We start from the raw sequence: 12010 nt of genomic DNA on the forward strand, positions 1-12010 counted from the left end.
GAAGCAGCAGCACAGCACAGGGAGATCAGCTCGGTGCTTTGCAATGACCTAGAGACGTGGGATAGGGAGGGTGGGAGGGAGTCGCAAGAGGGAGGAGATATGGGGATATATGTATACATACAGCTGATTCACTTTGTTATACAGCAGAAACTAACACACCATTGTAAAGCAATTATACTCCAATAAAGATGTTAAAAAAAAATTAGGGTCCAGGATTTAAACTCATATCACACACTTCCTCCTTGTATAAAGATTCATTATAAAAGTCTACTTTTAAAGATTCCCAGACATGAACAACAGAAATTACTGATACCCTTTGATTACCATCAATAATTCAAACAAATAACGTTGCATTTCATTAATCCAACTTGTTTATTAGAGAAAAGCAAGCATGGTTGTTTCCTAAAGACTTACAGAAACGTGTGGACAAAATATACTTCCACCTCCAAAAGAGTCCAATTTGAGGCCACACAAGGACTGATGGGAGATAAAGGATGCTATAAATAGTTGTCCTTTTCTTCTAAGCATTAAATTGGAAAAATAGGGATTTAACAGGAGCTTCGGGTTTGTTGGCAGTTTAATTAAAAAGAAACAGGATTCCAACTGAGACAGTTCCTGATTTTGAAATATGACTTAATTCATTTTTAGTTAGCAGAGATCAATATTCAGAAATATACATTAACATTCTTTTATTTATCATATCTATTAATTTAATAAATTGGCTGAAAAAAGTCATGCATTCATCCAGAAACCAAACATCTCAGGACAACAAAGAAAAGCATTATTAATCTTAATTACCCATCCTGCATGAACCATTTCTCCAACAATAAAGATTCTTATCTCTTGGTGAAGGAGGGAGGGATATGTGATCCCTGTCTAGGTCGACATACCTGTTGTCTATCTGTAGGTAAACCAAACCGTTTCGTTACTGAGGCTGAATAATACTGACTGATTAAATGTTAAATAGGGAAAAAATAATCTACCTACCGAAGATGCATGATAAACATTTGCAGAAGATGTCGACGCTGTTATCAATTTCACTTTGGATTGCACAAATAAAGGTTTAGCTTTCTGAAAGACACAAACAGTATGTACCGTGTTATCCAGGGGAAATAATGACCAGCCCAAATGGATGTAGAATGTTTTTCAGTCCTTAGTTAACTGAGATATGAAAATCATGCTCCTAACTTATTTGCTCAAATATCGCTGGGGAAATCCTCTCCTTTAAACCCAAGGAATAGACCCCTTCCTAATTCAGGCTACTTTGAGAGAAAATTCAAGAAAAATGTTTTCCTTAATGTCTCTTCTGACTCTACTTCCTTTTGATTATCCCTATGCCATATGGGATTTACTGCTTGTAACTGGTCAGGTACTACGGGGTCATCCCCAGCACCACCCAGCTCCTGGAAGCTACACAGTGATGGTCGTGATTCCCAGGAACTGAAGAGTGAAAAAACAAAAGCATCTCTTCCAGGAGTTCAGAAGCAGTAGCACACAAGCAGAATTGCCACCAACATCATATACTGCAAAGTAAATCATGACATTAAAAATGCACAAGTGAAAAGGACCAGAAGTACACCAAGCATGATTATCAAAAAGAGGTCTGAGGTCCATGGATGCACCCTGGAAATTTATGTGACGTTCTCCCTACTCAAGGCTTCTCTCTTGCTGGTTTGTATGTGTGTATACACACATACATTAAGTGTGTTTGCACGCATTTTTCTATTTCCCCACAGCCTGCCCCCACTCTGTTTTTGTTCCTCTCACCAAATAAACAATTTAAATATTTATTTGTATTTTTTATTTGAATATGTTCTTGCAAAAATATGTAATTTTGTGCATGTATTTTAATTTGTGCTAGTATTATGTGATATCCTATTTTGTTGATTCTAAGGCATAGCCTTCTGATATTTTAACATCCCTAAAATCAGGATGCATCTGACAATAGATGGAGCATCACAGTATGATTGGCAGCACTTTTTCTCTTTTAGAGTCTTATAAAATCTTGAACCGATGTTGAGCACATCTTAGATTCAGGGTGAAAAACAGCACATCTCGTGTGTTCCACTTCTTTCGCTGAGGACTATGTACAAAGTAATTTCACTAAGTACTATGCTTTTAAGGTCCATCCATTTTGCTACATGTACATAAAATCCAGCACCGCATAGGACTACCTAGTACTCCAGGCATGTGTCGGCCCCGTTTTGCCATCTGCTCTCCTAAGGTGGTCCAAGCCACACCATCTCTTACCAGCATCACTTCAATAGCTTCCTAGTCTGTTTCTTTCCCTGCCCCCGGCCTCCATAGCTGCCAGAGTTGTCCCTTTAAAATGTTAAGTGAGACTGTCTTACTGCTCTGCTGAAAACTCTAAAAGGCTCCCAATTTTACTCAGAGTAATAGAAAAAAAATCAAAGTCCTATTATCCCTTTAACCATATTTATTCCTGTTCTCTCTCGTTGCTCACTGCTCCAGCCACACTGGATGTTTTGTTGTTTCTCAAACATGCCAGGTACACTTCTGTCTTAGAGTCTTCCGATGGTCCTTTCCCTGTCTAGAAAACTCTTTTAAATATACACATGGTTCTTTCCTCACTGCCTTCAAGTCTTTCATAAAGATGGTAAAAGAAGCCAGTGTTAAATGCCTGACTGCTGAGAATTTAAGTTCTAATGTACTCCATTGTTTCATACTGTGGGTGTAGAAGAAAATACAACCTCTCTGCCAGGGCTGAAAAAGGTAAAATCCTGCTGAAGTTGGGGTCAGAAATAGGGGCTGTGCCTATCAACCTGCCTTCCAGCTGAAATGTAAAAGGGAGATTTGAGCAACACACAAGAGAATGCAGTTGATAACACTGGGTTTCAACACACCTCACCCTGTCAAGGATGAGAGAGAAGAGTAAATAAAACAGGGACTATGAAAAAACTGTAGAGTCAGTTAAAGAAACAGTATCCTGATATCAGAACTATACTCTTTAAAAAATGACCTATTATGAGATCTAGATGAAAACTTCATTAAACTTGCTGTCCCCAACAATAGAGTATAAGAATATACGACCTCTAGAAACTACTGACAAAAGTCTCTGGAAAAGAATCGGTGGAGATAAAATGCAAACTAACATAATATTGTCAAGAAAAGCTATGACTTGTTTATGGATTAGACGATTCAGCACCTAAAAGGTGCCAACTGTGCCCAAACTGATCTAGAGACTTAATGCACTTCTAATCAAAATCCCAATAGAATTTTTAATTTGTTTCTTATGTTTTTTTTAATACTGTGAATACTGACAATCTGATTCTAAATTTTATATGGAAATGTAAAGATCCAATAAAGCCAAGGCATTCTTGAAGAACATCAGGGCAGGAGTATTTGTTTTATCAGAAAAAGATTTATAATAAAGGTATAGATACTAAATCAGTGTCACATTGATGCGAGAATAGACAAATAGAACAGTAGGACAGAAACAGACTCATACATACATAAGCCCTTACTATAATATATAACGGGTGGAATTATGTACCAGGGGAGAAGATGGACTTTTTAATAAATGGTGCTAGATCTGCTGATTATATTAAAAGAAAATGAAATCAGATGTCTACCGTTCTGTACACTAATATCAATTCTAGGTGGATTAAACCTCTAAATACGAAAGGCAAAACAAGAAAAAAAATTTAAGTTTATAGAGAAGAAAATATTTTTTGTTTTTTAGGTTTTTTTAAATTATTGAAATATAGTTGACAAAATTATGTTAGTTTCAGGTGTACGACATAGTGATCTGACATTTGCATACATCAGAGAAGAATTTTTTTTTTTTTTGCGGTACGTGGGCCTCTCACTGTTGTGGCCTCTCCCGTTGCGGAGCACAGGCTCCAGATGTGCAGGCTCAGCGGCCATGGCTCACGGGCCCAGCCATTCCACGGCATGTGGGATCTTCCCGGACCGGGGCACGAACCCGTGTCCCCTGCATCGGCAGGCAGACTCTCAACCATTAAAGGTTAGGTAAGGTTTTCTTAAAGACAGAAAAAAATATAAAGGCAATAAGGAAAAGATTATTAAACATTGAGATTAAGAACATTTATTTATGAAAAGATACCAAAACCTTGTCCACAAACTGGGAGATGACATTTGCAACCCAAGCATGCTGCTTGGTACATATTTGTACTCAAATATCTGTGAATGGACAAGTGACTAGAGTATAGGAAACCAAGGGAAAATGTTAGTTTACCCAAAGTTCATTAACTCATTCACTCATCACTTTCTCCCCTTCCCTCTCTCTGTCTATTTTTCTTAAATATTCGCTGTCCACTTTGATGAGTGTCTTGAGTGCATATATACTGTGTAGCTATATAGATAAGGATTCATGAGCTTGAATCCCAAATAAGTAGTGGCACACAGATGTATTCTCGACTAGATAGAGTCCATCTCTCCTCCATAGGAAGACAGATTGCATGAACATCTGAGGCAGGGCCAAGATTTTTCTCAAGAAAATACTGGATCTATTACTATGCTTGGACTGGAATAATTTTGAGATTTTAGAAGTCTGTTTCATAAAGCCTGGACAATTCAAATTTGGACCAGAAAATTTTACCAGATAATCCTTAAAAAGCCTGCTTTTTGAGTAGCACAGCATTCTCCTGGGTCCTCCAATATTTTATTTGTCCAGTTGATTAAATATCTAAAATGAGGATTACTCCAATTAAAGTTGTAACCTTCAGTTGAGAAGAGAAAAAACCAAAAGGAGAAGAAAGAGACTTAATATATTCCCATCTACGTAGACCAGTTTTGGAACATTTCAGGGGAGTCAATTATTAAAATCCTCAGCAAGGTTCATATTACTATGTAAATTTAGTTAAAAATTAGAAATAATATTATCTTGCCAATGTTCTTAAGTTCTTTGATCTCTTGCAGCAACTTGGAGTTAGAAAACTGTCTTAAAGTGAAAATTGTAGAAAAAATTTTAGAAAGAAAGTGATTTTAGATTGTAAGCCTCTTGAAGCAGGAAACCAAAATTTATATTTCTTGTGACTTTTTCCACAAACCTGACTTGTCCTCAGAACACTTAGCTGTGTAGCAGTTTCTCAATAGCATTTACAGTATGTTAAGTTACTGATTGATTGCAATTTATTGATTATCTTTCTACACTGGTCATCATTTGCCTTTACAATTACAACTCCCAAGTGAAAACATTAAGTAAACAGTTTTAAAAATAGTCTATTTTATATCATATGATATCACTTATATGTGGAATCTAAAAAAATAATACAAATGAACGTATTTACAAAACAGATATAGGCTCACAGACATAGAAAACAAATTTATGGTTACCAAAGGGGGAAAAGGAAAGGGATAAATTAGGAGTTTGGGACTAAACAGATACACACTAGTATATATAAAATAGATAAACAACAAGGACCTACTGTATAGCACAGGGAACTATATTCAATATCTTGTAAAAACCTATAATGGAAAAGAATCTGAAAAAGAACATATATATATTCAGTTATGTATATATATGTGTGTGTGTGTATATATATATATATATATAAAACTGAATCACTTGGCTGTACACCAGAAACTAACACAACATTGTAAATCAACTATACTTCAGTTTCCAAAAAAAGTCTATTTTAGAATTGGGCTTTATCTACAGGTGACTTCTAGTGTGAAAACGAATGGCTTGGTACTAGGAATAGATTCTTTTACCTCCTTTCTCCATTTGGAAGTGACTGGATACTTGGATCTTGAGCTGTGATAGTTCCTACATTCCATCCACGCACACAAATGGTCAGGTTGATAAATGCCACCCGGGGGAATGAGTCCCCCTCCTCTGAAATTTTCACTTGCCTCCATTATAGCTCAACCATACTGCGTGGTAACAATTTGTTTACACATCTATGTCTCACACTGGATTGAGCTCTTTGGGTTCAGACACTCTGTCTTATGCCATCAGCATTCAGCAGAGTGACTCATGTACTATCTCCAGAGCCTCTAATGTCAGGGGTTCAAAAAATGTTAACTTCAGAAAGACACGTTACAAGTATCATCAAAGAGACAAAGAGTATCTAGCCAGTGTGTACTTACAACATAATTGAAGGATGTGTCAGTCAGCACTCCAAACTGACGGGACAACGTGTGTCTAGTAAACATCTCGTTCTTAAGGACGTGAAAGCTGAAACAAAAGAAGCAGTGGAATTAAAATGAACAGAAATTATAGGAAAGAGCAAATCGGTATTATGTTCTTGTGATTAGAAACTAGAATGTTCAGTGTAAGAGCAAGGAGATACAAGTAAAAATTTAAAAATATTAGTATGAACTTACCACTCTTTGATTTTTAAAATTATGTATTTTCCAGCCCTGAAAAGCAAATAGGAGGGAGTAGCCATACTAGATATTAACATATACCACAAAAATCATAGTATAAAAACAGTTTGGAAAGGAAAAATAAATGGAATAGAATAGGAACACTGAAACAGATTCGGGAATGTACTAGAACATAGTATGTGACCAAAGTGGCACCACAACCCAATCCGGAAAGGACTGGAGTAAAGACCTAAATATGAGAGGTAAATCATATTTAGATTTAGGCTTAGATTTAGACAAGCCATAAAGAAGGCTTGTCTAAAACCGTGGGAGAATATTTTAGTGGAGATGGAGAAAGACTTTCTAAACACACCTAAGGCAAAAATATTGATGGATAAAAATTAAGAACTTCTGTACAATAAAAGTCAGCATACACAAAGTTCACAGACTAGGAAAAGGTATTTGTAACATCTAAAATTGATAAGGAATTAAAAATAAGAATACGCAAATAAATTTCACAAGCCAACAAGAAAGCAAAAGACGAAAAGAGTTCACAAGAGAGGGACGTCCTTTAGAGGGAAAACATCAGATCCAAAAAAAGCATCTGAAAGTCAGTTATTACCAAATATTAGAACTCAGTCCTTGTATCTCTCTATTTTTCTCCAACACTCATTCTTAGCTGATCTCATTTAATCCCATGGCTTTAAATACCATCTATACTAATGCATCCCAAATGTATGCCCCCAGCCTAAACTTTCTTCTGAACTCCAGACTCATATACTCATCACTGCCACCAGACCTCTACCCTTAAGTGACTAAAGGCAACTTAAATCAAAATTGATTTCCCGCCAAAATGTGTTTGCTTGTTTCAGTTGAAGGTAACTCCATCCTTCCCGTTGTTTAGGTAAAATCCTTGACTTCTTTCTTTCCCACCTTATCTCCAATCTTTCAATACATCCTACTTTCAAAATATATCCCCAGGGCTTCCCTGGTGACGCAGTGGTTGAGAGTCCGCCTGCCTATGCAGGGGACACAGGTTCGCGTCCTGGTCTGGGAGGATCCCACATGCCGCGGAGCGGCTGGGCCCGTGGGCCATGGCCGCTGAGCCTGTGCATCCGGAGCCTGTGCTCCGCAACAGGAGAGGCCACAACAGTGAGAGGCCCGCGTACCGAAAAAAAAAAAAAAAAAATCCCCAATGTAATCATTTCTCAACAGCTCCAGGTCTCCCATTCCAGTCAAATCACCATCATGTTTTGCCTAAGAGGGGTTTATTCTTTCTGGAGCTCTTAACTCTTCTCCCTGCTTTTCCTTTGGCTTCCCTATGGCTTTTTATCAACACAAGTCATAATTTTTTTAAGACATCAGATCATTGGGTCTTTCCTCAGTTCAAGACTCTCCAGTGAGGTTTTAGGGTACCAACTCATTATTCTGAATATTGATAAATAAAGGGGATCAAGCATTTATCTTGCCTTATCTTGTCTGAAACTATATTTCAGGGTAACCAGTGGGGAAAACTTTTTTTTTCTTTAATAGAATTTAGCTAAGAAATGCAGAAGGAAAGATAAAATTAAGGTATCACCAATTTGCAACCCTAATGAAATCTTGGATCATGGTTTGTGATCATTGATGGATGTTAAAATTATTTGGAGAAAGGTCAGTGATGAACCTTAAAATATATGAATTAGCCTGATAACACTTGATTAAAATAATATAGCCGGACACTATGTGCCCTATGATGTGATGCACAGGAATTACATAGTAGTTCGAGTGAAGTAGTCTTGCCTAAAATATTGAACCTGAGTCTAATCAACTCTCTGGATTTAAAGATCAGTTTGTAAGATATACAGATAGAAGAACATGTTAGATGACACCACACATACATACACACGTGCACATAAACAATTAGTCAAATCCAGAATGGGGGACATTCTACATAACAAATGAGCATATTTCTCTAGCAAATCAGGTCACTGGAAAGAACAGGGACGTAAGTGGGACCATCATAGAAAGAAAAAAAAGATTTAAAGGATATAACACCCAAATGCAGTGGTCCACCTACCATGAATCCCGATTTAATCAAACAACTGTAAGAGATTCCCTTGAGATAATCAAGGAATTTGAATATGATTTGGTCAATACGTAGTACTAAAGGATTGATATTGCTAACTTTATTAGGTGTGGTAATGACCCAGTAGGCATGTAAAAGAGAAAATTTTCGTATCAATTGAAAACAAAGCTTCTAGTGATTTCCCATCTCAGAGTAAAACCCCAAATGTTCCACCTCACTGAGCTCTTATACCACTCCTCCCTGCTCATGTCTCTCCAGCCACCTGGCTTCCTCACTGTCCTTGAACACACAAGCAAACCCCCACCCCAGGACCTTTGCACGTGATGTTCCTTCACCTGGAAGTCTCTTCCAGGTAATCACATGGTGTGCTCCCTCACTCATTCAGGTCTCTGTATCTGGAGATAAATATTATCATGTGCAAATGAATGGAAATGTTTTAATAGCCCTATGGAGGAAGATGACTATGTAGGTCCCATTAAACCAGGTATCAAGAGAGTCTGTCCATCCTGTCTATGATTTAAATTTGAAACACTGAGATCAGGAATAAAACAGTTTTGAATTAGTTTTTCTTTGAAGTGACTTTGACTACTCTTCTTTTTTAGGTCAGTTATTTTGCATCTCTTGAAAGAGGTATTTGAGGGCATTTCATATTAGTTAATATATACAGAAAAATGCAAGGCTCCCAATTTCCTTAAAAGACGATTAGTTGCATTTTTATAAATAGAATTTGTATATATCACCACACTATACCTGTTCCTGAGAATGAAGAATTTCTTTTCCCAGTTTTTGTTGATCTGATCTGATTCCTTCTTAACCCTGTAATAAATTTATAGGTGGTTAAATACTGTATTAGCTGCAAATGAACAATTATGAATTACTATTACCAGTACCTCTCCGACTTCTTTTTCTCTTTCTCTAACTTAGCCTTTAACATTTGTATTTGCTCTTCCAAACCACGTTTCTCTTCTTCAATCTTTCAATAGAAAATACATCACAAAGTTAATTATACCCTATTTCCCCATAAATCTGAAAGGTTATTTCTATTAAATAGCATGCATATTCTAACTATCATCGAAAATTTGAGGGAACAATGAGTTACATTTACTTGCAAATTCCCATAAACTGGAAGAATTTAAGATCCCATGCCTCCATTTCCTGTAAATGATTCACTTCAAAGCAGCCAGTGTGAGACAATATTACCAAGTAGCCAAAATTTATCTTCATCACCCCTCCCCCCTACCAGGTATCACTTTTTCTAAATCTCTTCATCATAGCAGCAGCTGCCCCCAGTTACTCTATTTCCTCTTTCTATCAAAACCGTCCTCAGGAAAGGATCTGACCAACTCAATCACATTAGAACTGTATGCCATTTCTCAGTACTGTTTCTATTTTACAAGGGGACAAAGTTTTGGCAAAGGAATGAATCTGTAACAGTGGAATTGTAGGCATGTCATGAATGAGATTTCTTTGGGTGTGGCAGGGATGTAACCCAGAATCATACTATAGAGGCAACCAGGTCCTCTGTCTCTTCATTAGACTGATTCTTGGTGTAGCTTTCAAAGTCATTACTCCTCTCTAAGGATAGTCAGCATTGATATAAACAATATTTAAGTTAATAATAAGGGTCATATTAGTCATTATTATACCTTAGCCACTGGTAGTCTCGCTTTTTCTCTATGCACCGCAGCAGGTATTCCATGTCTAACCTGGAAAGAAAATAAACAAAAGCAAGTATAACATTTCAAGTCAATGCATAAAGATGTGGTTTTTCTGCAGCTTAGAGAAAGGCAAATGAGACTAAAAATATGCCAACCCTAGTCCCATAGGGGTCTTGACTGCCTCATTTAATTTACAAGACTCAGTGTTTATACATTGCATTTGCAATTGGACAATTATATCCCATTAAAACCAACGTTCCCACTACTGTTTGTTTTCTAAATGCATTACTTTGTAATTATATATGGGTCAAGTTTTACCATTACACTTTTTTTTTAATGAAGTGGGCAGTTATTACCCAGTGAAGTCACAAGCTTAAAAAAAACCTTTTATTTTATTTTTCTCAACTATCTTTTGGATTAAATCTAATGAATCCCAGTTATAAAAACACTGCGTTTCAAAATGGTTAAGTAAATTACATATTGCACTTTTTTGGTTTTTAGATTTTAATGCATTCGTTTGCTCATTTATTTAATAATAAATAAATAAACTTTTATTTTAAATGATAATTAAGACGAATTTTCACTACTATTCCTCTTGAATGATGCAGAGAGCAGATGGCAGTGAGAAAATATACTGAATATAAAAACCTGCTTGATTAGCTATTCTTTTGTTTGTTTTTTTTTTTTTTTTTTTTTTTTTGCAGCACTCGGGCCTTTCACTGTTGTGGCCTCTCCCGTTGCGGAGCACAGGCTCCGGACGCGCAGGCTCAGTGGCCACGGCTCACGGGCCCAGCCGCTCCGCGGCATGTGGGATCTTCCCAGACTGGGGCATGAACCGGTGTCCCCTGCATCGACAGGCGGACTCTCAACCACTGCGCCACCAGGGAAGCCCTTTGATTAGCTATTCTTATATTCCTCCACAGAATGTAGACAGCAAAAGGTGCTTCTTATTACCACCACTACCTGCTCTAGTGGGTGACCCAAAAGGTTTTGATCTGTTGCCCATGTTGATGGGGTGGGGTCTGCCACGCAGGGTCTGGAGCCAGGTCTGCAGAATAAAGTAAAAGGAACCCAGAGCTCCCTGAAGCAATCAGAAGTGAGGGCTGAGAAGAGCTAGAAAAGAAGAGAATGGCCAGGCAGGACCCCAAGGCTGGAGCTGCTAGTGTGTGGTGAAGCCACAAGTGACCAGTGCCCAGGGGTGATGTCCAATATTCAATGTGAAACGGCATCTTGGTGATGCAGACTGTCCCTGTTACCTTCTTCAACCTCATTCAACTAAAGGTGTCCTGTGAGTGAGTGGTTTTAGTAGCAATCACAGAATTGGGTTGAATTCAGTGTATGATTCAACAAAGTGGGAGCTGGGATGACACAGAGTGCAATGGGACTCAGAAATTGACTCGTTTCAGTAGAAGAAGGAGCCCAGACATAACAACAACCACCAGAAGATGCCATGGGTGTCTGGAGAAACAAGTGGACACGTTTTCGGCTGCCACAAAGCACAGAATGTGGGTTTGAGCCAACTTTACTGGTATCTGAAGGGGCAGAGAGAACCCAGCTGACATTAGCTGCCACGTAACAAAATTTGTAATTAACAGCCATAAAAGTTACAAGTTTTTGAGTGCCTACTATGTGCCAGGCACATCACACATATTACCATTCACTTCTATACACTAACCTATTGATTTCACCATCCCTGTTACTTTAGATTTTTAGCGATAGAGAATGCACGCACATATTTTAAAAATAAACTGCAGATAGTATACGTGAACATAAAACTCTCACTTCCCAGAAGCCAAGGGTTTGGTTTTGTTTTAGTTTTTCTCGTCATTATCATTATAAATAAACAGTAGCCTTTATTTTTTGGGCTCCCCACAAATAAACATTAAGAATTTAGAGCATTCGAATTACCTTCCATCTTCTCTCTTCCCTCGAGTGCCTGATTTTTTATTTGCAAATGTTCAGCTCTTACTGTGGTTGCCTTTATTATGAT

At 37.6% G+C, this 12010-nt stretch overlaps 1 protein-coding gene across 1 annotated transcript in view; it reads right to left on the reverse strand.

Annotated features, from left to right (window-relative positions):
- Window positions 1-423: 423 nt before the first annotated feature.
- Window positions 424-12010, reverse strand: part of C2H10orf67 (chromosome 2 C10orf67 homolog) — a 103830-nt gene continuing 92243 nt past the window's right edge. Inside the window, 6 exon segments of the mRNA XM_073799913.1 lie at window positions 424-901; window positions 988-1071; window positions 6076-6163; window positions 9113-9178; window positions 9253-9335; window positions 10009-10068. Of these exon segments, the coding sequence (XP_073656014.1) occupies window positions 791-901; window positions 988-1071; window positions 6076-6163; window positions 9113-9178; window positions 9253-9335; window positions 10009-10068 (492 nt within the window). The 3' untranslated portion in view covers window positions 424-790.

Source organism: Tursiops truncatus, chromosome 2 (assembly GCF_011762595.2).
Source record: "Tursiops truncatus isolate mTurTru1 chromosome 2, mTurTru1.mat.Y, whole genome shotgun sequence".
NCBI classification, from domain to species: domain Eukaryota; kingdom Metazoa; phylum Chordata; class Mammalia; order Artiodactyla; family Delphinidae; genus Tursiops; species Tursiops truncatus.